Below are 26,355 nucleotides of genomic sequence, written 5' to 3' on the forward strand. Positions count from 1 at the left end.
GCCAGTTCCTCTCATTTATTGCCAGTTTCAGTGCAGTTATGAAGCCCCCCTCCGCCCCCCGCCGAGATCATTACATTCCAGCATTCGTGTGTCAGCAAATGTCCATACTCCAGGCCCCCGGAGAGAGCTATGTACTGTAGGCCAGACAAGATTAAATGCAGACATTTTAAAAGTGAGGAGGGAGCTAGTGCGCGAGGCCGTTCGTTCTTCACAACATGCCTGTGGATGTTTAGATTTCATTGAACAGACAGTTGTCCTGGACCCAGCCAGATTACTTGCAGGCAGCCCCCTTTTTTTTGCCTTTTGTTACAAACGAGAGTGGAGCATAGAGAGGGCAGTGTGACACGGTTTGGCACGCTACAATCCACAGCTGTCTTCTGTTATGAAAGTCCCAAGGTTCTTTTTAACAAATGTGAGGTGTTTCTAATCTTTTATCTGCGTGTGTGTGTGTGTGTGTGGCCCTCTAACTGCATTCTTAAGCCTAATCATCCCTTTTACCTCACATTGTCAGGCTTCTTAAGAAAAATGCTCAGGCTGGAAAAGAACAATAAGAGCTGCAATGACTAGCTGGTTAATCAATCAAAAGAAAATGGATTGAAACTGATTACTGATTGTTATTGTGCTTATAAAGATGGAAATAAATCACTGCTTCCAAATCAAGAGAGGAATTGGCGAGAGTGATTAATAAAACAAACAATTGTGTGGTCTGAGCCGTAAAGTCATATGTTAACAAGAGCTGAAGAGGAGGCCGCCAGTTTTGTTTTCCTAATACGTTCCACTCATTTGTTTTCTAGTAATACTTGGTGCTGTGGCCCGTCGATGATTGATGGGGCAGCAAAGTCAAGTGTCATGCATATCCCAGTTTCCTCCATAGTCAGCTGAGGTTCATTCATGCAGGGAAAACATTCCAGTCGGAGCGGACTCAGAGACTGTCAAGATTCTCCATTAACCGTGGCCCAGCCGACAACCGTCTCTCAGCCTGTATAGTCACAGCGTCGCTCACAGAGTCAACACTTGGCTGAATTACCGTGTCCAGAAAAAGACATAATGTCTGTTTATCTCAGACAGGCGGTATCAAACGCATGCACACATGTCGAATGTGCTGACTTTACGTTGTGGCGTGTGTCATTAATCCTGGCCTTTAATTCAGGTCACTCAAAACGGCTGTTTTCTTGAGTATCTCATCTATTTTGGTTGTGCCCAAACACATTTCTTCTGGCCGAATGCGCAGCATAATTAAGTTGCCTGAGTCTGTCTGACTGGTTGAAATGTCTGGGCTCGGGATGAATCTGCACTCGTGTCTGTTGTGGGTTTCCTATTTCCTCTCGCTGCACTTTTTATTTCTTACATTTCCTTGGTGCCTCCGTCTCCTCATCAGACCTTTCTCATCGATCTCTTTTCCCATCCGCCTCCTACCTCATTTCCTCCTCCTCTGCTTTTCCTCTGCTTGTGTTTTCTTTGCCATCTCCCTATCCTTCCCCCCCGCCCTCCTCCTCGCAGCATGCACCTGTAAGTTTCTCAATACAACTGAACAATACAAGGAAGTGGCCGAGCTGTGGCTTGGGCTACACATAGAAAAGGAACTTGTTCAAAATTCCTGATCTGGAAGGACGGACCTTGACCAAGCCGTTTGTGATGATTATGGTGTAGTAGATAAAACTAGTAGATAAAACTGCTTTCTGTTTTGTCGAATAAATGATGAGGTAATGATCACAGGTTGCTGCCCTACAGTCCAGGCTTTTTTTTTATTGATCCAACTTCCTGTTGGGTGAAGTTTAAGGATCAGTGAACACCTGGCTGTAACTTCCTTATGGAGGGGTGTGTGTCTGTGTCTGTGAGGTTATTCTAGTTGGCAAATCCTGTCAGAAAAATATCCAGAGGTTTGCTACTGTTATGTATTTGGCTTGTATGGAAGTAATTTGAGATAAGTAACTCAAGGTGAAACAAGTGAATTGAGGCCATGTTTTTTTTGGTTTGTTTTTTAACAGAGGCTGAGAGATGCCACGTGATAACCCGAAAACAGAAAATGGATCTAATCAGTGGTGACTGTGGTCTGTTACTGTACATGACAGAAAGTAGACTTTGTCCGCAGATGGGTGTGTGTGTGTGTGTGTGTGTGTGTGTGTGTGTGTGTGTGTGTGTGTGTGTGTGTGTGCGCGTGTGAGCTGCACATCTGACGTGGACCTGTGCAAAGAAGTACATATACGATTGAAATTGCGCAACAGCTCCAGTGTGGACTCTTTGACCATGTGCTCTGTGATGGTTCTGTCTCCTATTGGACATGTTTTACCAGCGTCAGTCCAAACAGTCCTGCACAACCATCATTCTCTCTCTCTTTTTTTGGGTCTGTGAACACATTGTTTGAACAGATGATTGATAAAACGAGATAGCTTTGTATGGTCTGAGTTACTGACAGGGAGTGCCCCAGGTCGAGATAACAGCAGGTGATACAGCTAAAAAGAACCACATAATAATCCAGGAGGGTGAGGTGGTTGGCGGGAGCTGTCAGTGGTGATAGGAAGAATAGTGTGAGGGGGGAAAAAGGATGAATATTTTAAGGGTGCCAGAGTAAGAGGTGAGACAGTAGCGTCAGATTTTCTTAGGCGGTCTCTGCCAGAAATGAAAAGCCCACTTTGTGCCAGTGCAGCATTCCTCCGAAGAAAAACGACTGCTGACAAACAGAAATGTGTATCTTAACTCCCCTCTGCATTCTTTCACTGTCTGTTAGCGGCTTACGTAACCATCCATCTATTTATCTAGCGGTCAATACTGCTGGAGTGTTTTAGTAAAAGAGCAAACTGCTGCTGCTCAGTATCTACCCCCATTTTAACACCAGTCAATTGTGCATTCAATGGTGTAACTAATCGCTGTCTGAAAGATAGACGTGGAATTTGTTCCGTGTCCCTGAAAATGACGAGCTTATCAGAACCAACGCCCCGTTTCCAATTTATCTATCGTCTCTGTGATTTGACTCAGGTTTCTACAAGGTTTACGTCCTGACTCCCACTGGATGAAATGGTTGAAATGGGGCAGAAACAGTTGTATAGGTCAGTGATCCCCAGCCAGGATGCACTTGTACCTAAAAGTCAAAGATGAATAGTTAAAATAGCTTCGTAGAAATCAAGGATGACTCATTTAACATGTTTTGATTAGAGAAAACTGTGAAAACTGGTTGGCAAGTGAGCAGAGAAGGGGAAATGGAAAATGGTTCTGATAGCTTAAAGGGATAGTTCAACATTTTGGCCATTGCCATAATCCCTATAGTTTTAGCAGTAGGTTCGTTACCTCTAATTGTCGGTGCAAGCTATTTGTAGAACGGCGGAGCAGAGCCACGAGCTGCACAGAGCTATGCTATGGAGGCTAATGGGATTTCTTGGTTTCCCTCATCAAATACACAATCCAACAACTCCAAAACGCTCTGGTGGACAAGTTGTGACCTGCACATTCACCACGCTATGAGATAATAACGGGACGTTACGAGATGGAGTTGTTTTCGAGGCAAATGCAGAGACTGCTTGCCGAAAAACTGCACTCGATGGGAACACGCATCAATTAATGTTGAACTATCCCTTTTAAAAGTAATGAATGAACCGTTTGAGTCCAATCCAGCTTCTGCCTCTCGCAGTGGTTATGATAGTTTGAAATGCAGAGTAAACCAAACCTTCCTCCCTCAGTCACACAGAAGATCATTGTAGCATCCCTGTTATATAATGGTGTTAAATAACGTTCAGTTTAAAATCAATTCAGTTGGAAGATGAGCGGCGGTGTTGACGAGGGGATTCTGGTCGATCCGATAGAGCTGTGTGGGACTAGTAGCCTACATCAGACAAAAAGGTCGGGAGCCGCTGGTGTAGGTGATGTGCCGAGGGCTGTAAGACCTAGCAGAGGCCCCTTTAGTTGTAAACGGTAGATGGCACTGGGCAGCTCGCAGTTCAAAGTGAAATTGGATCCCGGTTGCAGCAGGAATGTGAAAAGTAATGTGGAAAGTGATGTAGATCTGTCATGCAGTGCGGTTATTTTCCAGCAAGGGCTTAATTTACTTCTCACTCCTCGGAGCCGCTCTGCATGTGCTCAAGAAAAAAACGCCACCATACCTCCTCCTCCTTCTCCTTCTCCTCGAAAAAAAAAAGCCTCACACACAACAAGTTCCACAAATGGCAAAATAGTTTTCTCAGTTTGTCATTTCCTCTTTCCTCCCTTCTCCTCTCCTTGCCCCACCCTTCCCACTTTCAGAGAAGGAGGGCGAGAGAGGGGGGCGAGAGTCGACGTGTGAGCCTATAATGAATTTTGACTGACTCAGTACCTTTCCCTGTCTGGCACCCAGTCTGTCTTTCATGAGAGTGAACTCTCAGAGAAATGGGGGGATGAAGCGGTGAGGCCACGACTCGGGCGAGAACCGTCGTCCCGGAAATGCAGATGTGATCATTTGTTATAAGGGGAAATGTAAACAGACAAACAAATTAGGGCGACTAACAGCAGTGTAAAACAACATCCTCAGTGTGAGGAGGACAGCTGAGGGCGAGCGTATGGCTGGGATGTTGAGATGAGATGCAGTTGGTAGAAATACAGCGTTATTGACTTTGCTGCTGTTCTATTATTATTCCTGTCAATGGGCAGTCAACACGGCACAGCTGCTTTATGGGTTCCCTTCAGCCGGAGCATTAAGGGTTTGACTGTACATGGTAGTGCTGTGGTAGCGGCTGTCACGACTCCTGCTTTTTACAGTAACTCAGGGAGAGCCAGTGAGGTGGAAAGGAATGAGAGGGAGTCTGACTGATGGATGGAGGGATGGACTGGAAGTTGTTTTTTTTTTTTAATATAAAGACTAAGGTTGACCTGCTTTCTAAACGGCACAAATGGGATCGAAAAAGGCTCTTCCCTTTTCCATTTCGCTCCTCGTTCCCCCCTCCACATCTTTCTCAAAGTCCTGGCTCCGGCGCTGCTTCCTCTGTTTGTGACCACATTCTGGTCTCTATGAAGAAGCCGCTTTCTAAAACTGGCCCCTGTTCCCTTCCTAGTGTTATTTCTTCTATGCTGCCTCTTCCTCTCTCAAGCTGCTGCTGCTGCTCCGGCTTTGACAGGATACTGCTACCTCTGTTGTCATTTGGGAATTTTTAGAAGATAATCCTTTAATGGTATCTCAGTCAGGTTCCATAAAGTGAAGTGATTTTTGCCAAAGGTTGTTGCGGGTTGTCCATGTATTCAATTAATGAGTAATCCTTGTTATGAATAGCTAATGTCATCATAAATGTGCCTCAAGAGAATAGATAGTGGATGCTTTCACTTCTGAGCAGTAACAAGGAATCAAGGAAACCTTGATTGTTACAGGATTAGAGAGGACTTGGCAGGAAGGCTGCAAGAACCTGAGCCATGAGCCTCAGGTTGGGTGGGGGAGATTAGTGTTAATGCACATTGTTTCATCTCAAAGTCAAGTCAATATCCCCAATCTTACCTTAACTGTGATGGAGGGCTCGGTCTAAAACCGTCTGGTGGGAGTTCTTTATCCCTCCTCTTCTTTCTACTTTCAATATGGATCAGCGCTCGTCAAACTAGAATAGCTGTCGGAGTCATTTTTAGTCCCGGTGCCACTCTCTGAGGACGCAGTTTGAAGTGTGTCACTGAGTTATCTGTGTCAAGCATGTGTGTCAGCATATCAGCGGACTTGAGGCTCTCTGGTGTCTTTGCGTCTGTGCCAACAATGTCTACATTAGAGCTAAAACAATAGTTCATTCAATCATTAATATGTGTTATTACAGCCATTTTACATGCAATGGTAACACTTTTATAATAAGTACACACTATTAAGCATTAATAAATACTGAATTCTTCATTTATATTGCATGAATACTATTAGTATGTAGTAGTGCTTATCAATGATGAGTTAAACACTGTTAACTGTTTATAAACTACCTACTAATGAGTATTCATGTGTTAAATGATGAATTCAGTATTTTGCTAATGCTTAATAGTGTGTATTTATTATAAAGTGTTCCCCAAGCAATAATACCAAACATTCACTTCAGCCTGATTTCCCTTTGCCTCATGCAATGGTGAATTGAAATGTTTGTTTTGGGCAGTTAGTAGGTCGGAATAAGACATTTGATGATCACTGCTATTTTCACTACTTTTTGGAATTTGAAAGTTGTATTTATGGTCAAAATAACTGACAGATTAACTAAAAATAAATATAATTGCTAGTACCAGCCTTACGATTGACCACGATTGACCATTTTCATGTGAATAGCCTTTGGTATTAATGACCCTCCAAGTAACACATCGTATAAACATGTCTATGGATATTCTCATTCATCCAGGTCATTGTTCTTTTCTGGGCAAATTGAATCGTAGGCAACTGAGTTTATACGCAACAAGTCTCACTAGTCCGCACTAACTAGAACTGATGAATACACAGACAAATACAAGTCCAGTTGCCTACGATTCAATTTGCCCAGAAAACATCGTATAAACATGTGAGTGCAGCAACAGGGTCTGTTTTTAGGTGTGTCTGTCTGAGATGCTCTTTTCATTTTGACCTCATGTCTCCCCACACCTCCCTGAAACATGGTAAGCAAGGGCTGAACCACTGATCATGACGCTGTCGAGCTGCTAATGTGGCCAAATGCATAATCCAAATCACAGGAGCAGCATCTTTTTCTTGATAAAGCGTAAAATGTGTTGCAACACGTCATAAATGAAGCATTGTGGTTGTACAGCGATGGCCTGACGTTTCAAATCAAATTCTGTAGGTGTGAGGGAACTTGCCTGTTTGGCAGAACTCGCACAACTTCTTCCAGCCTTATCGTGATCTTAATCAGCAGCAGCAAGGCTCTGGGTGTGTTCAGCTTGTTTTATTTCACCTCTTGTTTTTGCCAAAACAACAATGCTACAGGGATTATAATCAGCCATGGCTTGTATTCAACCCTGCATGGGGCCAACTGATCCAAAAGTACTGGAGCGAGTAATGGTCAAGTGAATTTTAAAGGAGCATGGGAACATGGTCGAGACACATGCACGGCGAGCAGGAGCGTGCACTTCTGTTGCATGTGTGCAGCCGGGGTAGTGCAGCCAGATCGAGGTGATGCTGATCTCCCTTGAGTGATGAAACACCTCGGGGCACACATGACCCGCTGGTGTGATGGGAATAAGGGTAGGAGGGGGGGAAATACAGGAAGGAAAGCCAGAGAATAGGTCTGAGAAAGATGTAAGGGCACGGAGGATAGAGGACAGAAATTTGTGGAATGCCTCTCGCTCGCTGTCTCTCCCTGATAAAGGGTGAGTATGGGAGGAATGCGACCCTGAAAAGGCTGGATAAACAGAAGGAGGGGGGTGGGGTGGGGGGAGGTAGGACTCTGGAGAGAGAGAGGGAGGGAGAGAGCAGGGCGACTGAAGGCAGAGGAGGGAGTGAGGAGCCAGCTGAGAGGTGTAGCAGGACTAATTTGCTCCACGTTCTGCTGCAGGATGGGGTCGGTACACCAGAGGTGGGAGGCGAGGGGGGGTGGTGAGCAGCTCTGGGGGCGGCTGACAGCGTTGATGGAGGATGGAGGGATGGAGGGGTCATGAGAAGAATGGCTCTCCCCCCACGTTCTTTCTCACAGATCAGGGTTAATGTGCTGGAACAGACACAAGCCTGTTAAATGCAACAACTTCCACTTTTCCCAAGAGGCTGTCACCTTTTCTTACTACGGTTTAGGAATGCTTCAGTGTTTACGTTGTGTCTGGAGCCCAGTCATAGTTGTAGTTTATTAGATGTAAGAAGAACCCATTAGGAAAGAGGTTGTAAAATTCAAAATTGCACATTTTTTAAAGGTCCAGTGTGTAATATTTGCCAAGGTTTATTGGCAAAATCTGAATATACTACCAATGAATATATTTGTATATATAAATCTGTTTGGTTTCCATAGCCTTAATTCTTCTTTTATATATACATATAGCAAGTCTCTTGCTTAGAGAGTGTTGCAATCTTGTGCCACCATGTTTGTACGGAATGGAAAATCCAGCCAACCAGAGAGCACGTTTCAACTGTTTCACGTTCATAAATGAATAAATAAGTATAATAAATAATTATAGATAAATAATAGAATCTGAATGCTACACCTCATTTTACACACTGGACCTTTTTAAATAAATTTTGGGATGTGTGACTAATTTTGGTTGCATCAAAAGTCGATGTACTGTTTCTTAGGGAATGTAAAATCAGTTCAAAGTTAATAAAGTCATAAAGCCAGGGAAATGTGTTGCTCATAGGATCAGTGTATTTCTGTTCTGTTAAGTACAAACAGTGTTTTATGTTGAGCATGGGAATTTGGCTCCAGGATCTCCCACTGGGCCACGGTGCAATGTGAAATTACTCACATGGACATAGAAAACAATTTAGCTAATAGTCTTCCAGACATGATGATGAAGTGTATGAGCTGAACGTGACCTTTACAGTAATTTTTATATTTTTGCTCTCTCTCTCTGTGGATTTTTGCATATGGGGCCACACAGCATACGCTATTACGCTTATGTGTGTGTATGTATTGCGGGAACACTGCGGAGGGCTAACAACCCTGGGCTCTGCCGGGGAAAAACGTTGTCATGCCCCTGCTGTGTCGGAATGGTAATTGAGATGGTAAAGTCTGGAGCACCAGTGTCAGCGAGAGCACACCGCGTTCAGATAACTGCCCCGGGTCACCCTGCACTCCTTGAAGTGAGGGCGCCTCGGTTCAAGCGCGCTCCTAATTTTCCTGCGTACCGGCTAAACCCGTCCAGTCACTTTCTATACGAGTTAAACTACAACACTCCCTGTCAGCGGCGTGTTATTTATGAGCTTTCAGGGGTGGAGCAGCTTATGCAGGGTTATAGGCCCAGACAAGAGGTTGTTGTTGACTCTCATCAGTGTGGTCATATTTCATAAGAAACCTCACCATGCAAATATCAAGAGTTTGTGTTGATTCATTACAAATTACGGTGGGAAATTTTTATCTTGTCAGACAGTTATCTTCTGACTCCAATCAGATACAATCAAATTGTGTATTTAACGCGGCAGATGCTTCTTTTCATTCGACTGCCCGAGGTTTCACCGACGCCCCATTTTCTCTGCCAGACTTTCTAGGACATGAGGGTCTTTATCTGCAAAGGTTCAGCAATAATCTGACTCCAAATATTTATTTTCTCCTGTCATCATCTAAACATAGTTTCTAATGCAGGAATATATATATTTTTTGAGAGCAGTGAACGATCTGACTGGTCCGCTGGGACTGGAGAAGAGAATTAGCTCTAATGTCATTGACACCAAAAATAAACATGCTCAGCCAATACCACGACTAGGAAAAAAAAGAAGGGAACATTTAAAAAATGATGGGCCACGAAAGGAACGAATGACCCAGCCAAGCAAAACCTGAATTTATTTACAGATTGTTTTTAATGTGGTTATGTACTAAATTAGAAAAATAACCAAGAGATGGATCATCTCTCCATTAAAAACCAGAGTACTTTGTAATTCTCTCTGACTTGAATACAAAACTAGAGCTTGCTTTACTTTTTAATTTTACTCTAAGGTCAACAGTCTTTCATCAAAACCACCCACAGTCGCCTCAACCGCCCCCTCCCCCCCGCCTGAACCTGAACAGGCGCTCCCACCGAGCAGAAGGCATATCGATAAAGACATGCTCACGGTTATGTTTGTTGGAGCGGTCGGGCCGCAGCGGAGGCGCCTCTGCTGGGAGACGAAGTTGGATCTCCGTGATCCCGGACAAATGTTTCTCCTGTCACCCCCGATGGCCCAGCAGCTGGAAATCTGATCAAGTACTCGCAGCAGTCGGCTAGAGAGCAACATGGGGCCTCGTTTGACACGGTCGTGTGTTTTTTGTCGAGGCGACCCGACTTCAGCAGACTTTTCCTGTTGTACATCACTACGGTGGTGACCTTTGCATTCCTCAGAGATCGCATGCGAAGATGGAAAGAAGATAGCAAAGGTCTGCTCCTATAAACCAGGCTGTTTTTACATAACCACCAAGGTTCTTGTCTGACGGATTATAGACTCAGTGCAATGGAGTGATCCACATTTTAATGACAATCTGAAAGAATCTGTTTATATTTGTGACCTCTGTCAATAATTTTTTTTAATTTCCCTGCGCTAACCACAAACATGCTTTCTTCTTCTTTGAAACAGCCACCATGTCAGACGCGGACAAGTTCCTGTACGTGGACCGCAACCTGGTCAACAACCCCCTGGCGCAGGCTGACTGGGCCACCAAGAAGCTGGTATGGGTCCCGTCAGAGCGCCTGGGCTTCGAGGCCGGCTCCGTGAAGGAAGAGCGCGGCGACGAGTGCGTGGTGGAGCTGGCAGACTCCGGCAAGAAGGTCAGGGTGAACAAGGACGACATCCAGAAGATGAACCCGCCCAAGTTCAGCAAGGTGGAGGACATGGCCGAGCTCACCTGCCTGAACGAGGCGTCCGTGCTGCACAACCTGAAGGAGAGATACTACTCTGGTCTCATTTACGTAAGTATGGAGCAGCTGTGTTTGCTGAAATGTGATGCAGCGGCGACTCCTGAGACAAACACTTCTCTTTGTTCCACTTTTGTTTAGGTGCACGTGTAGTCTCGCTTAATTTGATTTAAATTTTAAGTGTTAGGCCGCTGTTGCGTGTTTTAGACAAGAATGCAGCTTAATATAACTTTTCACATTTCACTTCAGCTTTGTGTTGCTACTGTTTTCATAATAACTACTCAACAAGACGATGATCAGGGTAACTTGGTCCCATTGCTGTGCTTCTAAAGCATCTTCCCCTTCAATGTTTTAAAGGACCAGTGTGTAAGATTTAGTAGCATCTAGTAGTAAAGATGCAGATTGCAACTCCTCTCTATCAAAGCATATAGGACAACCTACAGTGGCCTATAGGTGATGTAAAAATGTGAAAGGCCCTCTCTAGAGCCAGTGTTTGGTTTGTCCATTCTGGGCTACTGTAGAAACACGCCGGTGCAGCATGGTGGGCCCTGACAGAAGACCAGCTCCTTATGCAGGGCTCGTTTTAAGCTAATTATCAATATTGGCTTCCCCTTTAAATCTCCATTGTCTTGCCGAAAAGAATTTTCCATGGCCAGTCTCCAAACTAATTTATCTCCCTGTCAAACCTCCTAATTTTCATTAAGCACCATTGTTTAGGACAATCTATTGTGTTTAAGTCACCACCGCAAAGAAACTTAGTCCTCGCTCTGCGAGTGTTTTCCCTTCGCCCTCTTAATCTGTCTCTCTCTTGTTTGCTTTCTTTTTTTTTCTCTCTCTCTGTTTGGAGATATCTCGTAAACAGGAAGTTGAAGGGAACAATGCAGCCCAGAGCATTAGAGATGTGAAGAACGGCGTTGGGGAGGAGGGAGGGGGCATTTGTTGCACAGATGGACGTGGAATGCAAAATGTGTTGTAACTGCTATTACTGCCCCTGTAATTAATGCTATTTATCCCCCATGCCCTGGCCTGGGAGTGATTTGGCCCCTTTGACGCTGCGATGTGACCCGGTCATATCAACACAGCCTTTTGTCCCCTCCCTGTTTCCCTCCAGAGATCCACGGCTACAGTCGGCTTGACAGGCTCCAGGCTCCTCTGTAGTTTTTAGACTGACCCTCTCCCAGGGGGAAGCGGGTGTACAATAGAGGCAGAGATGCCTGGTACGGAGATGTTGGAAGGGCAGCACAGGAATGCAACACAGAGGGAGAGAGAGAGAGAGGGAGAAATCTGAAGTTGTAACAGGAGGAGAAATGTAGAGAGATTTACAGGAGTTTACAGAAAGGAAGGGTTTTAAAATTGGCCTCCGAGCAGATCTGAGATATGACTCGCCTACAGTCGCTACAGTTTGACAAAGCCAAGGTCACTCATCAGTTTAAACTTGCAGCAGGGTGGGGTTGTGATTGCATAACATAGGAGGGTAACAAATCAGTACATGGGAAACGTTCAGCTGGGTTTTGATGGGGGCAGGGAGGCCCTGTTATTGAATCAAGTACTACTTCTCCTTTTTATGGGGAGGCACTTATACCTCAGCATACATTAGTGTATGACATAACCACTTCATGATGCTTATCTGCATACTAAACAGTCTTTAGGACTCTCATTTGTGGTATTTACATGTCCGGTCTGTTGGCCTAACAACATTTAAACGTTGCCATTTCACTAGGACCTTATTACTTTGTTATTCCACATTAAAGTGAACATTTTCTAAAGTGCCACCTCTCTCTGTTCTGCAGACATACTCTGGTCTCTTCTGTGTCGTCATAAACCCCTACAAGAACCTGCCCATCTACTCAGAGGAGATTGTCGATATGTACAAGGGCAAGAAGAGGCATGAAATGCCACCTCACATTTACGCCATCACTGACACAGCTTACAGAAGCATGATGCAGGGTAAGTCACCGCCCTAAGACAGTAGCATTGTAAGACAGCATTAAGAGGGATAAGCTGGCTTACATAATGTACTTTTTATTCTTTACACAAAGTTTTCCCAAATTTATCTTAACATCCCAGGGCTTGTAATATTTGGTCCCTTTACGACTACATTGTCAGTGGAGCCACTGTGTTCAGAGCAGCGCCACACTGAGCTATAAACCGTGAGGCTCCCAAGAGAACGCGTTTTTACGCATGCATGCAGGTCATTTGCACCAGTGCCCGCTCTTAAAAATCAGATGCAGTGCATGAGAGTAGTTTGTTTATTGAGTTTGCGCCTTAAAATAGAGTCGAGATCACTGGGGACCAAAAGCTGTAGAAAACTGGAGTTGTTTCTTGTTACTTGTTTTTGCGTTTGACATGTTTTACTCACCCCGCTGGCCTCGGAAAATGTCAGACTCTCTTAACTCTAACTTAAGTGGCTAAGCTCTTAATGGGATATAAATTTCAAATCTACAAAAAAGTACTCATTTATCTTATTTATTGATTCAGACTTGTGACGCTCTATTTGAATTTCTTAGGATACACTTCACATTGATTATCCTCCTAAGTGCTTGTATTACTTTTCCTAATGGAAGTTTCCCGTCTTTGGCATTTGCATGTTTTTTTTAAGACACTAACTCTTCCCTCATTATGTAATTACACTGTCTTGTGTAACCTCAATCTACAGTTGCAGCCAAAATGTAACATTACAAGCATCTAATTGGTATTTCCTGTGGGACTACTGCATTGTGCAGTGTGTGTGCAGGAATCCACCTCCTGTATGTGTTTTCTGAGCTTGACAACGGCTCCTTTTTTTGAGTCTTTTTTTTTTTTTTTAGCTCTGTCATCTGACATACACAACACCTAAACTACTCCCACTCTGTCCCGTTTCTTCTTCTGTTCCCATATTTGGCTCCAAAAGTGCTCAGACCACATTGTTAGAGATGATGGGCAATTAACTGGTTGGTTAGAAACCCGGCAGCACTTCTTTCCAGTCACAGGAAGCCGGATACCGATTTCCTGTCTGTGGTGATGTACATCCTGTTGTACAGACGAAGAAGCTGTATGTGAGGTGGCGATAACAAAGGTTCACTTAGAATATACAGTAATGTTGCTCTGATTAATCGCCTTTTTGTACATTTATCTTTTTTGCAGATCGTGAAGATCAGTCCATTCTTTGCACGTGAGTCTCAGATGCATCACCATTCCTTCTGGATGAGAAACAGTCTTCTAAAGCATCCCTCCCTTAAAACCCTCTGACTCTTTGTTTGTCTCGTACAGAGGAGAGTCTGGTGCTGGAAAGACAGAGAACACCAAGAAGGTCATCCAGTATCTGGCTCATGTAGCCTCCTCTCACAAGACCAAAAAAGATCAGGTCAGTCCTGCCTCTCATCGACACAGTTTACTCTTCAAACTTTCCTCCTGTTACTCTTTTACATCCTCTGCTCATATTTATTCTTTCATCTATCTTACTCTCCTCATCTCTCATTTCTCTCCATTCTCTTTAACTTTCTTATTCAAATCATCATTCTGAGATGAGACACTCTCCCTAACCCCTCCAGTGCTTTTATTTTATTTTACAGGATCAACATTTTCCTGTTCCTCTCTGCACAATTGATCAGCCACTTTTTTTTTTCTATTGTCTGTGTGCACATGATTGTGTACATGATTGTTAATCCATCGTCACATTGCTGTGTTCAGCACTGGACACATTCTGATGTGGCACAGCTGCCATCACAGGAAAAGGGGTGGCAGTTAAGATAACAGGCCTGCAGGCACAGGAAAGTAGTAGTGCATATTTAAAGGCCCTGGCAGCCACTTGACATTTTAGACAGACCAGAGGCCTTTACATCATCCGTAATGTTTCCTGTGTGCTGATATTACTGCACCTTCTCATCTGAAATAAAAGTGTCCTGCTCTCCTGTTATCTGAGCTGCCAGCCTTTTAGACAGATGCTGCTGAAAACGACATGGTTGGGGGTTTGATGAAAAAAACCACATCTATCATCCCTTTTTTTGAGGTTGTTGTATTTCTCTCTTCCCATCAACAGAACAGCTTGGTCCTGTCACATGTGAGTTAACCCTCTCCCTCCATTCACCCTTCCTCCCCACCTGCTTCTGTCATCACCTTCCTCCTCCTCCTCCTCCCCCCACCCTCACCCCTCATCCTCCCTCCTCCTCTTTTCTCTTCGCTGGAGTGCACCGTTGTGGGAGTCACTTTGTACTAAGGGCAGAGGTGACACGTCATGCCAGCCAATAGGAAGCAGGGAGGAAGTTTGTTTGCAGATCAGTGGCAGCCGTATGTGTTCCTGTGAAAAATTCAGCCTGACAATAGTAGGATAAAGGGGGGAGGGGTGTTTGCTGAAAACCAAAAAGGAAAAAAAACAAAAAACAGCATACTTTGCTCTCATTAATGTGATCATATATTTGTCTGGTTGAATTTTTCACAACTTGTATTTGCTACTTTGTGCGTGCACCCGAGTCCAAAGTTGCTTTTCTCTTTTTGCATAATTTTTTTTTTGCTTGGTCGGTGTATGTGTGTTCAAACAATGTCTGGCCCCAACAGACATCCTCATATTCTATGAACAATACATATCGTATGTTGGTCCATTGTTGTGTCCTTAGCATAAACCTGAAGTTTTTTTTTATTTAAATCAAGATCCTCAGTGAAGAAACAGTAGATTAGATTTGCTGTGTATTTTGAAATGACTTTGATAATCCAGTCAGTCATTGATCCTGCACTACAAAAGTCCTGATACAGACCTTTGACAAACATTCCTACAGTCGAGTGTCATTGCTTTGAATTGTTAAGCCTTCAATCATTCTTAACATGTGATGACAGCCTCACTTATAAATGCCTGCAGTGGCAGCTTTTGGATTTTAAATAACATCGGTCCATTTCACTGCTGCACGGTTGTTGTGACTGATCATCAGGCAAACAGGGGAAACCGGCCCCTGGTAACAGGGCAATGCAAATTCATTTGTATAGTGCACACTGAATGCACTGAATGTGCTCAACAGGAATAAGGAGCATCATCAGAAAACAGAATATAAACTGTGCAGCACAAAGTAAAAATCACAAATGCTCAGAAAACTTGTGTCTTTATGCTAAATCCTCATGTGTAGTTTTAATAATAACTAACCCAACTTCCCAATGATATGATGCTGTATTGCACACAATGGTGCACTGTGTATGAGTAGAGACTTCACAGAAAGCCAGTACAGCTCGAGGGAAGAGGTTAAATGTTATATTTTATACTGCTGCTGAAAGGACTCTGTTTTGTGTGTGTGGGGTTCACTGGATCATTCTGCTCTGGGTAACGGGTGACGGGTCACAGGGTCTCTGGGTGTTTGCAGATTTGGGCACTAACCTGACGTTACGTGTTGTGGGGTGACATGCTTGGGTGCAATGTGTGTGTTTTGTGTGCGTTGCTGTGGTGTGTGTATATGGTATCCCCCTTATTGTCACTTTTGTAAATGTTTTTTTTTACACTCCATGATCTCTACGTAAGTACATCATGGATACATTACCAAATATCTCTGTCAGCATATTTATGTAAAAAAAGAAGCAACCTAATCAGTTTCTAACGATGACAAAGCATTCTGGTAAATGAATAGCAGATCTCAGTTTGAGTTTCTTATTATGATACATCACAGTGATTTATCTGTTGTCTTGTTCGATCTGAATCCATGGCTGAGTGTGATATCCAGGTTCAATGATAGTGCAAAGAGAATGTGTACTTTATATTGTGCTTTGCTTTTCTCTTAATTTCCACCAGGGGGAGCTGGAGAAGCAGCTGCTGCAAGCTAATCCCATCCTAGAGGCCTTTGGAAACGCCAAAACAGTCAAAAACGACAACTCGTCCAGATTTGTAAGACCTGAAGCTGCGTCTTCTTCACATAAAGTGTCTGTTTAGAGTCATTTCCTAAGTGCTTTTGTTTCCTCCTCCAGGGAAAATTCATCAGGATCAACTTCGATGTCAATGGGTACATCGTTGGTGCCAATATTGAAACTTGTATCCTTGAAACTGTCTGGTTCTTTCCCTTTAGAACTAAAAAGGGGCTTGTTTTAGCTTTTTTAGGCCATTGTAGGAATTTGAACTGTCTCACTGCTACTAACCAAACAGGTCTGAGAGATCATCATAGCACTGTAGTATCAGAAAACCTTTCCTTAACCGATTGACCACTAGACCTGTTGGAGAAGTCCCGTGCCATCCGCCAGGCCAAAGACGAGAGGACCTTTCATATCTTCTACTACCTGCTCACAGGGGCTGGAGACAAACTGCGCAGTAAGTAACGTGTTACATAACTGCTGTGTACTGTAAAGACAGGGTGAAGATTTCAAAAGGATTTGTAGTGTTGATTATTTGCTCTCTTCTTAAAGCTTGCAGTGATCCTTGTTGTGAAAGGATTTTAAATTAATTTTAACATCTTCTCTCAGATGAACTCCTCCTTGAAAATTACAACAACTACCGTTTCCTCTCCAACGGGAACGTCACAATTCCTGGGCAGCAGGACAAGGATCTGTTCACAGAGACCCTGGAGGCCATGAAGATCATGAGTATCCCAGAGGACGAGCAAGTCGGTAAGGCAGGCCAATGATCACTTTTAAAACATCTTCTTTTACTTTGGTGGATCTTTGCTGTCTGTGCAGAAGTTCAACATGAAACCGTGTTTGTTTGGCTCCCGTGCAGGCATGCTGAAGGTGGTGGCCTCTGTGCTGCAGCTGGGGAACATGAGCTTCAAGAAGGAGCGGCACACGGACCAGGCCTCCATGCCCGACAACACAGGCAAGTTCAAGCCTCTTCACCTTCACATATATGATGATCCTGTTGTTGTATGTTTTAAAACTCACCATCTTCCCTCTTCTTCTCCTTTTCATTTCTCTGCTGTTCCTCTTCGTCCCGTGCTACAGCTGCCCAGAAGGTGTCCCACCTCATGGGCATGAACGTCACAGACTTCACCAGAGCCATCCTGTCTCCCAGGATCAAGGTGGGCAGAGACTACGTCCAGAAGGCCCAGACCCAGGAGCAGGCAGAGTTCGCCGTGGAGGCCTTGGCTAAGGCCACATATGAGAGGATGTTCCGCTGGCTGGTCATGAGGATCAACAAAGCCCTGGACAAGACCAAGAGACAGGGAGCCTCCTTCATCGGCATCTTGGACATCGCTGGCTTTGAGATCTTTGAGGTAAACAAACTCTATATGATGTGCCTGCAGTACGATGTAGTAGGTAGCACACTTAGTCTGTTTGTACAAACATGTATGTGAAATCATTCCTGACATCTTTTGTTATTGTCCCTGCAGCTGAACTCATTCGAGCAGCTTTGCATCAACTACACCAACGAGAAGCTGCAGCAGCTCTTCAACCACACCATGTTCATCCTGGAGCAGGAGGAGTATCAGAGAGAGGGCATCGAGTGGAGCTTCATCGACTTTGGCCTGGACCTGCAGCCCTGCATCGACCTCATTGAGAAACCTGTGAGTTTCATTTCACTCACCTGTCGAGCCTTTATTTCTTTATTTGACAGAACATTAGGTCCAGTATATTTCTAATCAGGGCCTGGCGTTTTTGTTTTTAAACGGTTGTTTTTCAAGTTTCATGCATTAAGCTCTGTTCTGTTGCTTTGTTCCCAGGCCAGCCCCCCTGGTATTCTGGCTCTGCTGGATGAGGAGTGCTGGTTCCCCAAAGCCACAGACAAGAGCTTCGTGGAGAAGGTGCTGCAGGAGCAGGGCACACACCCCAAGTTCCATAAACCCAAGAAACTGAAGGATGAGGCCGACTTCTGCATCATCCATTATGCCGGCAAGGTAAACGTGCAGAGTCCTTTATGATGCATTGTCACTAGGCCTAATTTGTAATAACACTAATCTCACTTCTAAATTCATGTCCAGTTACCAAACAAAAAATATACAAATCTAAAAGAAGGCATCTTGACTCCTGTCTGACTCTCAGGTGGACTACAAGGCAGACGAGTGGCTGATGAAGAACATGGACCCCTTGAACGACAACGTGGCTTCACTGCTCAACCAGTCCACTGACAAGTTTGTCTCTGAGCTCTGGAAGGACGGTGAGTTCAGACCGATGATAGCTCGATGCACTAATCCAGGGACCACAGCTTTTCTAAAGGCGGCGCTCAATGCCGGAATATATTTTCATGTTGGCTTCATGTTCCTGTTTTTTGCGTTTCATCGTGCTTTCTTTTCTCTTTTACTGTCCGGTGTATGCACCTTTGTTTTTTACCTTTTCAAATCCCACTTGTTGTTTCCGTCCATTTCTTCCTCTGTGCGGCCCCGTTTTGTCTGTCATCTTTTTCTTTTACCGGGTCTCAGAGGTACAGAATTGTCAGAGAGCCTATTTTTATCAGCGTTTTCCTATTCTCCACTCAGACTCAGGTGATGAGGTTTCTCTTTTCATTTACGTAGCCTCTCTCCTCTTTCTCCTGCTGTCTGTTTGAACGTGCTTATTTCCACTGTGAACCGTCCTCTTCTTCTAAAATGATCTTTTCCAAAGATGCCAGTAAATTTTGTCAGTCCGCTTCATTGTCTTTAATCAGCTCTGTGTTCAGAAACAAAATCTTCTGGTCATCTGAGGACTTGTTGCTCTGTCATTGAACTCTCCTTCTCTCCCTCTTGTGTAATAGTGTTGTTTGGGGACTCCTGGTGTTGGTCATGGGTACAGCAGCAATGGGTATATACTGCATGGGTTTGGTTTGGTTGTTATTTTTTGTCACCGCAAAGATACATGCCCACTGCAAGCACATAAGTTTGTCACCACCCTGACACATACATAATATTGAAGCGAACCATCACACTTAGTTTTCACTCAGAGAACCACAAACAGGCGACAAAAAACCTCGGTCACTCATTGCACTGAATAAATTTTGGTAATGGTGTGAAATCTTTCCACACTTCACTGGCTTTTTGTGACTCCTCCTCCTCCCCCCGATTTCTGCTTCCCTCCACATTCACTGTTTGTGTGGTGTATCACTGGTCCCATCTCTCCTCTCCCCTGGTGCGTGTTTACCATGAGGAAGTGGGGAGACAATGGTCATATTCATTCTTCCTTGTGACATGCATTTGGTTTGAGTTTGCCTGGTTGAATATTTAAATTATTGAATTAAACCCCACTGACCTTTTTTTATATAATGTCATTTCCCCCTGTTTTTCTCCCTTTTCCCCCCTTTTTCAGTGGATCGCATTGTGGGTCTGGATAAGGTCTCTGGCATGTCTGAGATGCCCGGTGCCTTTAAGACTCGTAAGGGCATGTTCCGCACAGTGGGCCAGCTCTACAAGGAGCAGCTGTCCAAGCTCATGGCCACTCTGAGGAACACAAACCCCAACTTTGTCCGCTGCATCATCCCCAACCACGAGAAAAAGGTGTGTGTGTTCAGGCATTTCCAACACAAGAACTGTTTTTTTGTAGCAACTCAGGAACGAAAACTTGCTTTCCAAACAAACCAACACAATAGGCCCTGCTGTGGGTGACACCGTGAGAACTGCATCATTCACAAATTCACAAAAACAAGAAACTAGGTTACTATCAAACACCCACAGTTCTCAGTTTCTCTTTCTACTTCTGCATTTCTCCCTTCCATTCATTACTTACATCAAACTCAAATATCAGTCACATAGCAGTAAAAAACATAATTTTCACCATATTTTCCTGATCTTCACATATCCAAAGAAGTGGTGGGAACACAAACAGAAAAGTGTAAAAGAGACTTAATGTCCCTGAGTTTAGTTCCTCTGGTTTTTCGTAGTTCCTTACACGCTCACACCGCACCGCCCTGTGGTGAGTACAACTCTTTGTTTCTCTGTTTGACAAATTCCTGACCAGAAATGTTCCTCTTCCTCCTCTCACAGGCCGGTAAACTGGACCCCCACCTGGTTCTGGATCAGCTGAGGTGTAATGGTGTGCTGGAGGGGATCCGTATCTGCAGACAGGGTTTCCCCAACCGCATCGTCTTCCAGGAGTTCAGACAGAGGTAACAGAATTAGAATAACACTGTTCCCGTTGAATCTTCTTCTTCTTATGTAGTATTGTGTAAGAAAACACTAAATCCTATCATCTGCCCCTCCCCCAGATATGAAATCCTCACTCCCAACGCCATCCCCAAGGGCTTCATGGATGGAAAGCAGGCCTGTGTGCTCATGGTAATGAGTCCTAAAAATGTTACTTAACCTCCACAAATCTAGTCCTATAAACTATAAACACATCGCTCTACAGTGTGATTGATTAGTATCGTTTCTTTGTGACAGATCAAAAGCCTGGAGCTGGATCCAAACTTGTACCGCATCGGCCAGAGTAAAGTTTTCTTCAGAGCAGGTGTCCTCGCTCACCTGGAGGAGGAGAGGGACATGAAGATCACAGACATCATCATCAGCTTCCAGGCCTGGTGCAGAGGCTATGTGGCCCGCAAGTAAGAAAAGAGGCAACCAATATGTTCTTTGACCGCACTGGTGTCAACATCCTTTACATTCAGAAGCTGCTGACAAAAACCATGACCTTTAATGCTGAGTCATTCCAAAACATCTACTCTCCTGAACTTGTTAATGTGTAGCTGAATCAAGTAAAAGGATTGATTGATTTGATCAATCAATCTGAACATGTTAGTATGAAATGTGATTGTCTGACTGTTTAAATCTTTTCTCTGCAGGGCTTTTGCCAAGAGACAGCAGCAGCTGACTGCAATGAAGGTGATCCAGAGGAACTGTGCCGCTTATCTGAAACTCAGGAACTGGCAGTGGTGGAGACTCTTCACCAAGGTGAACCTCGGTCTCCTACAACAAGTTGCTTGATGTATTTTTCACAACATTTTCTAACGCCACTATTCCCACCACTTTGTCCTCAGGTGAAGCCTCTGCTGCAGGTCAGCAGGCAGGAGGAAGAGATGCTGGCCAAGGATGAAGAGCTGGTTAAAGTGAAGGAGAAGCATCTGTATGCCGAGCAGCAGCTCCAAGAGATGGAGGAGAAACAACAGCAGGTAACGTGAAATGTAGAATAATCTAATCGTCACTTAATCTGATATTCAGATAATCCAATAACGATATTCCCAGATGAAGACGGCTGCTCTGAGTGTTGTTTAACCACTGCGCAATATCACAAAGTCATCTGTTTACTCTGTGTGCAGCTGAGCGCAGAGAAGATGGCCCTGCAGGAGCAGCTTCAAGCAGAGACGGAGCTCTGCGCCGAGGCCGAGGAGATGAGAGCCCGCCTGGCCGCCAGGAAGCAGGAGCTGGAGGAGATCCTTCACGACCTGGAGGCCCGCGTGGAGGAGGAGGAGGAGCGTGCGTCTCATTTGACCGGCGAGAAAAAGAAGATGCAGCAGAATATATCAGTAAGTAGAGAAAACTCACCCACTCTCCACAGCTGATTTACTGTGACATGCTGTGTAAATATTTACAGGGTACTTAACTTTTTTTAAACTTTTCATCTGTGCTCAGGACCTGGAGCAGCAGCTGGATGAGGAGGAGGCGGCCAGACAGAAGCTCCAGTTGGAGAAGGTCACCTTGGAGGCCAAGATGAAGAAGATCGAAGATGATGTCATGGTTCTGGACGACCAGAACAACAAACTCAACAAGGTGAGGATTGAAGGACGTACGGTCTGATCAGCTGACCACTACAGCGCTTAATTTGATTCTTTCTGCTGATTTGTTGCTAAAAACAACTCTCGAAAGTGATCACTAAACCAATTGTTGACAATGTTTGTGAAAACAGGAGAAGAAGCTGATGGAGGAGAGGATCTCTGAGTTCACCACCAATCTGGCAGAGGAGGAGGAGAAGTCCAAGAGCCTGCAGAAACTCAAGACCAAACATGAGGCCATGATCACTGACCTGGAGGGTAAGAGGAGAAAGACCATGGAGACGGAAGCATTCATGAATGAAACATCAATCAATCAGTTTCCATCTTTTCTTTTCCTGCCTATAATTTGACATTTGCTCATTCTCTCTGTCAGACCGCCTGCGCAGGGAGGAGAAGGGCCGTCAGGAGCTGGAAAAGAACCGACGCAAACTTGAGGGCGACTTCACCGAGATACACGACCAGATTGCTGAGCTGCAGGCCCAGATCGCCGAGCTCCGCGCCCAGCTGGCCAAGAAGGAGGAGGAGCTCCAGGCAGCTCTGGCCAGGTCTGTATGGACTTCACAGCACATTGTTTAGTGTTGTTGTTTGGCTTTGTTGCACTATACTGTGTTTATTCTACGGTAGTTTTTGTTATCTTATTCAAATGGATGATAATTTTAACAATTGTAAAGACACCTCGGCTCCTGCTCCACTTACCCATTTTTCATTAACCCGTTTGTCCCTGAAGGATCGAGGAGGAGGCGGCGCAGAAGAACTTGGCCCAGAAAAAGATCCGTGAGATGGAGGCTCAGCTCTCTGAACTGCAGGAGGATTTGGAGCTGGAGAGGCAGGCCCGCACCAAGGCCGAGAAACACCGCAGGGACCTGGGAGAAGAGCTGGAGGCCCTCAAGACCGAGCTGGAGGACACTCTGGACTCCACCGCCGCCCAGCAAGAACTCAGGTAGAGATGATGGTCTTGGGATAGCACAGTCAGACGGCGGTGGTACTTTGTGTTTGGGTTCATTGTACTTCCTGACAGAAGTAGGCTAACATCTGCTCCTCCTCCTCCTCAGGTCCAAGCGTGAGACCGAGGTGGCGCATCTCAAAAAGACTCTGGACGACGAGGCCAAAGTCCACGAGCAGCAGCTGGTTGAGATGAGACAGAAACATGGTCAGGCCTTTGACGAGCTCAATGAGCAGCTGGAGCAGGCAAAGAGGGTAATTAAAATCTCTTCTCTTCTTTTTTTTTTTTTTTTTTTTTAGAGACCTGAATTATTTTTAGTTTTGTCTCCTTTTAAACGCACAGCTGCAGAAACCATTAAAGTTTGTGTCCTTCCCTGCAGAACAAAGTGTCGATGGAGAAGGCCAAGCAGGCCCTGGAGTCGGAGAGGAACGAGCTGGCCATCGAGATGCAGACGCTGATGCAGGGCAAAGGAGACTCTGAGCATCGCCGGAAGAAGGCCGAGGGCCAGGTCCAGGAGCTGCAGCTCAAACACTCGGAGAGCGAGCGGCAGAGGATCGAGCTGGCGGAAAAACTCCAGAAAGTCCAGGTACAGCTGCTAGAGAGGATTTGTCTGATGTGACTTTGCAGGACTCTTCCTCTTAAAGTACTTCTTATTACATCTGTTAAATGCTAAATCAAAGCCGTTTTAACTGATTATTTTATAAATCTGTGGTTTATTTGTTGTCCTCTGTCCACAGGCTGAACTGGACAATGTAAACTGCGTGCTGAGCGACGTGGAGGGCAAATCCATCAAGGCATCCAAAGACTGCTCTGCTGTGGAGTCCCAGCTGCAGGATGTTCAGGTACGCCGATGCAGTTTCCATTTCTGTTCTTCCACCGTCGACCATCACCAAACTCCATTGCAAACATCATCCAGTGGGTCTTCCTCAAATAATTCTTCTTTACATGTCCATTGTTCATAACAGGAGCTACTCCAGGAGGAGACACGCCAGAAACTGTCTCTGGGCACTCGTCTGCGCCAGCTGGAGGACGACCAGAACAACCTGAGGGAGCAGCTGGAGGAGGAAGAATCGGCAAAGAAGAACGTGGAGAAGCAGCTGCAGACTGTGCAGGCTCAGGTAAAACACCTGATCATGTCCCTCAGACATGCTGCGAAAAACACTTTGAGAAACAAAACAACCTTTGACTATTTAACTCATTGAGTGCCGCGCTCCTTTCCAAAGTTTTAGTCAAGTGTACCGGCAAATTAGACCATATTTGACTTTTTATTTTAGAGCCATAGTGTATTCTATATTATTGCCACCAACACATACTGTAGCTCATTTGAAAGGTTTAACTTTATCCTTCAAATGGCCACAAACCGTTTGTTTCTACGTGCCTCCGTTCCTGAGAAAAGTCAAGCTAAACATGGCTGGGTTTCACCAAAATCCCTCCTTTTTTTCTAGAAAAGGAGATAGAGCGTCTTTTATGAAAGGTGCGCTGTTTGTGTCTGTCGCTCTTCAGACACTCGCATTTCTGGATCAAAGGGCTCGTATAAGATAAATATACACAACAATTGTTGTTCTATTCACAAAACCACCATCGGGGGCGGGGGGGGCGCCACTAAACAGCAATAACACAGACGCACCGTGCCGTGTCACAGCCTCTCGCCGCGGAACGTGAGGCTCTGCCGGCCACAGCGGCTCGCGAACACCGGTCCCGCCGGTGGTCGCGGTCCGTCTGTGGTACGGGTCGGTGGTGCCGGTCTGCTTTGGTCCAGAGACCATCAGATTTTACCGCGGGAGGACTTTGGGGAGGACACGGTGTTGCTCCAGATGAAGACCGGGCGGGACAGTGGGCTGAGAGCTTCCTGGTTCAGCTCCCAGCTGCTGCAGCCTCGCGGGTGAGAGCGGAGCAGCAGCGGAGCAGCTGCTGCATCCACATGCAGAACTCCGTTTGCAGAAGCTGAGTTATGATAAAAACTTCCAGATCATGAGCTGTCATGTGACTTTGATCGTCATCTATTTCAGTTCTCCTCGTCGTAGAGTCCCCAAATTTACATATAATGTGTATTAAAGTGTCTATTTTCATAATTTAAAAAAAAAGCAAAAAACGAAAAATTTCGTTTTTGGCACTCAACGCATGGGAACGAAAAACGAGAAATTACGTGGTTGGCACTCAATGAGTTAAATATATATCATGGTTATTTTATGAAGCAAACATCTACCTCAGAGTGACACCACCTCTTTCCGTACAGCTGGCTGACATGAGGAAGAGGGTGGAGCAGGACGCCGGCTGCCTGGAGAGCGCCGAGGAGGGGAAGAAGAGGCTTCAGAGGGACCTGGAGGGAGTCAACCAGCGTCTGGAGGAGAAATGTTCCGCCTTCGACAAGTTGGACAAAACCAAGACGCGTCTCCAGCAGGAGCTGGACGACCTGCTGGTGGACCAGGACCACCTCCGACAGATCGTCTCCAACCTGGAGAAGAAACAGAAGAAGTTTGACCAGGTCAGACATGCTAGCTTTTGGAATAAATTGTTGATGCTCAACGCATTTAATGAGGATTTGAGCTTCACTAACATTAAACACTTTTTGTCCTGACTTTCTCCAGATGCTGGCAGAGGAGAAGAACATCTCCTCCCGCTTTGCAGAGGAGCGTGACCGCGCTGAGGCCGAGGCCCGCGAGAAGGAGACCCGAGCTCTGTCTCTGACCCGCGAGCTGGAGTCTCTGATGGACATCAAGGAGGAACTGGACCGCAACAACAAACTGCTGCGGGCCGAAATGGAGGACCTGGTATCCTCCAAGGATGATGTCGGCAAGAGCGTAAGTCTGGAGGATGTGTGTGCGTACGGTCTCGTGTGTGTGTGTGTGTGTGTGTCAGCTCATGCAGTCGTCCTCATCACAAATCCTCCTGGATGTCGTGCAGGTCCACGAGCTGGAGAAGGGCAAACGCTCGATGGAGCAGCAGCTGGAAGAGATGAAGACTCAGCTGGAGGAGCTGGAGGACGAGCTGCAGGCCACCGAGGACGCCAAGCTCCGTCTGGAAGTCAACATGCAGGCCATGAAGGCCCAGTATGAGAGAGACCTGGCAGGACGCGACGAGATGGGCGAGGAGAAGAAGAGGGCGCTCGTCAAACAGGTACTGATGGGTTCCAGACTGTACTCACTCTATGGAGGCGTACAAGTGACAATTGCTTCGTACAAGTGTGTTTTTTAAATCCATGGTGCATCCTTCAGGTGCGGGAGATGGAGATGGAGCTGGAGGACGAGAGGAAGCAGCGCTCTGCTGCCGTGGCTTCACGCAAGAAGCTGGAGCTGGACCTGAAGGAGCTGGAGGCCGGCATCGACATGGCCAACAAGAACCGTGACGAGGCCCTGAAACAGCTGAAGAAACTCCAAGTGAGTTGGTTGTCGAAACATCTTCAATACAGCAAATCATCTCCTGTCCAAAC

General features: G+C 45.4%; 1 protein-coding gene across 2 annotated transcripts in view; it reads left to right on the top strand.

Moving 5' to 3' along the window:
- The window catches only part of LOC146983398 (myosin-9-like), a 33,177-nt gene that overhangs the window by 2,651 nt on the left and 4,171 nt on the right, over positions 1-26,355 (top strand). The window contains exons 2-34 of one of the 2 annotated variants that reach the window (XM_085784950.1): positions 10,154-10,485; positions 12,222-12,378; positions 13,555-13,582; positions 13,681-13,774; positions 14,450-14,470; positions 16,178-16,270; positions 16,351-16,414; positions 16,589-16,687; positions 16,840-16,983; positions 17,093-17,188; positions 17,314-17,585; positions 17,703-17,876; positions 18,033-18,206; positions 18,352-18,466; positions 19,588-19,775; positions 20,262-20,383; positions 20,483-20,552; positions 20,658-20,818; positions 21,056-21,164; positions 21,251-21,382; positions 21,530-21,736; positions 21,843-21,980; positions 22,117-22,240; positions 22,356-22,527; positions 22,710-22,922; positions 23,035-23,179; positions 23,305-23,511; positions 23,663-23,767; positions 23,891-24,043; positions 25,162-25,410; positions 25,514-25,726; positions 25,830-26,042; positions 26,141-26,302. In XM_085784950.1, the coding sequence (XP_085641076.1) occupies positions 10,159-10,485; positions 12,222-12,378; positions 13,555-13,582; positions 13,681-13,774; positions 14,450-14,470; positions 16,178-16,270; positions 16,351-16,414; positions 16,589-16,687; positions 16,840-16,983; positions 17,093-17,188; positions 17,314-17,585; positions 17,703-17,876; positions 18,033-18,206; positions 18,352-18,466; positions 19,588-19,775; positions 20,262-20,383; positions 20,483-20,552; positions 20,658-20,818; positions 21,056-21,164; positions 21,251-21,382; positions 21,530-21,736; positions 21,843-21,980; positions 22,117-22,240; positions 22,356-22,527; positions 22,710-22,922; positions 23,035-23,179; positions 23,305-23,511; positions 23,663-23,767; positions 23,891-24,043; positions 25,162-25,410; positions 25,514-25,726; positions 25,830-26,042; positions 26,141-26,302 (4,941 nt within the window). In that variant the 5' untranslated portion in view covers positions 10,154-10,158. The remainder of the gene's footprint in view (positions 1-10,153; positions 10,486-12,221; positions 12,379-13,554; positions 13,583-13,680; positions 13,775-14,449; positions 14,471-16,177; positions 16,271-16,350; positions 16,415-16,588; positions 16,688-16,839; positions 16,984-17,092; positions 17,189-17,313; positions 17,586-17,702; positions 17,877-18,032; positions 18,207-18,351; positions 18,467-19,587; positions 19,776-20,261; positions 20,384-20,482; positions 20,553-20,657; positions 20,819-21,055; positions 21,165-21,250; positions 21,383-21,529; positions 21,737-21,842; positions 21,981-22,116; positions 22,241-22,355; positions 22,528-22,709; positions 22,923-23,034; positions 23,180-23,304; positions 23,512-23,662; positions 23,768-23,890; positions 24,044-25,161; positions 25,411-25,513; positions 25,727-25,829; positions 26,043-26,140; positions 26,303-26,355) is intronic. The other variant, XM_085784951.1, reaches the window with a different exon arrangement.

Source organism: Trachurus japonicus, chromosome 8, assembly GCF_045865225.1.
Source record: "Trachurus japonicus isolate A0001 chromosome 8, Traja_1.0".
Lineage (NCBI taxonomy): Eukaryota > Metazoa > Chordata > Actinopteri > Carangiformes > Carangidae > Trachurus > Trachurus japonicus.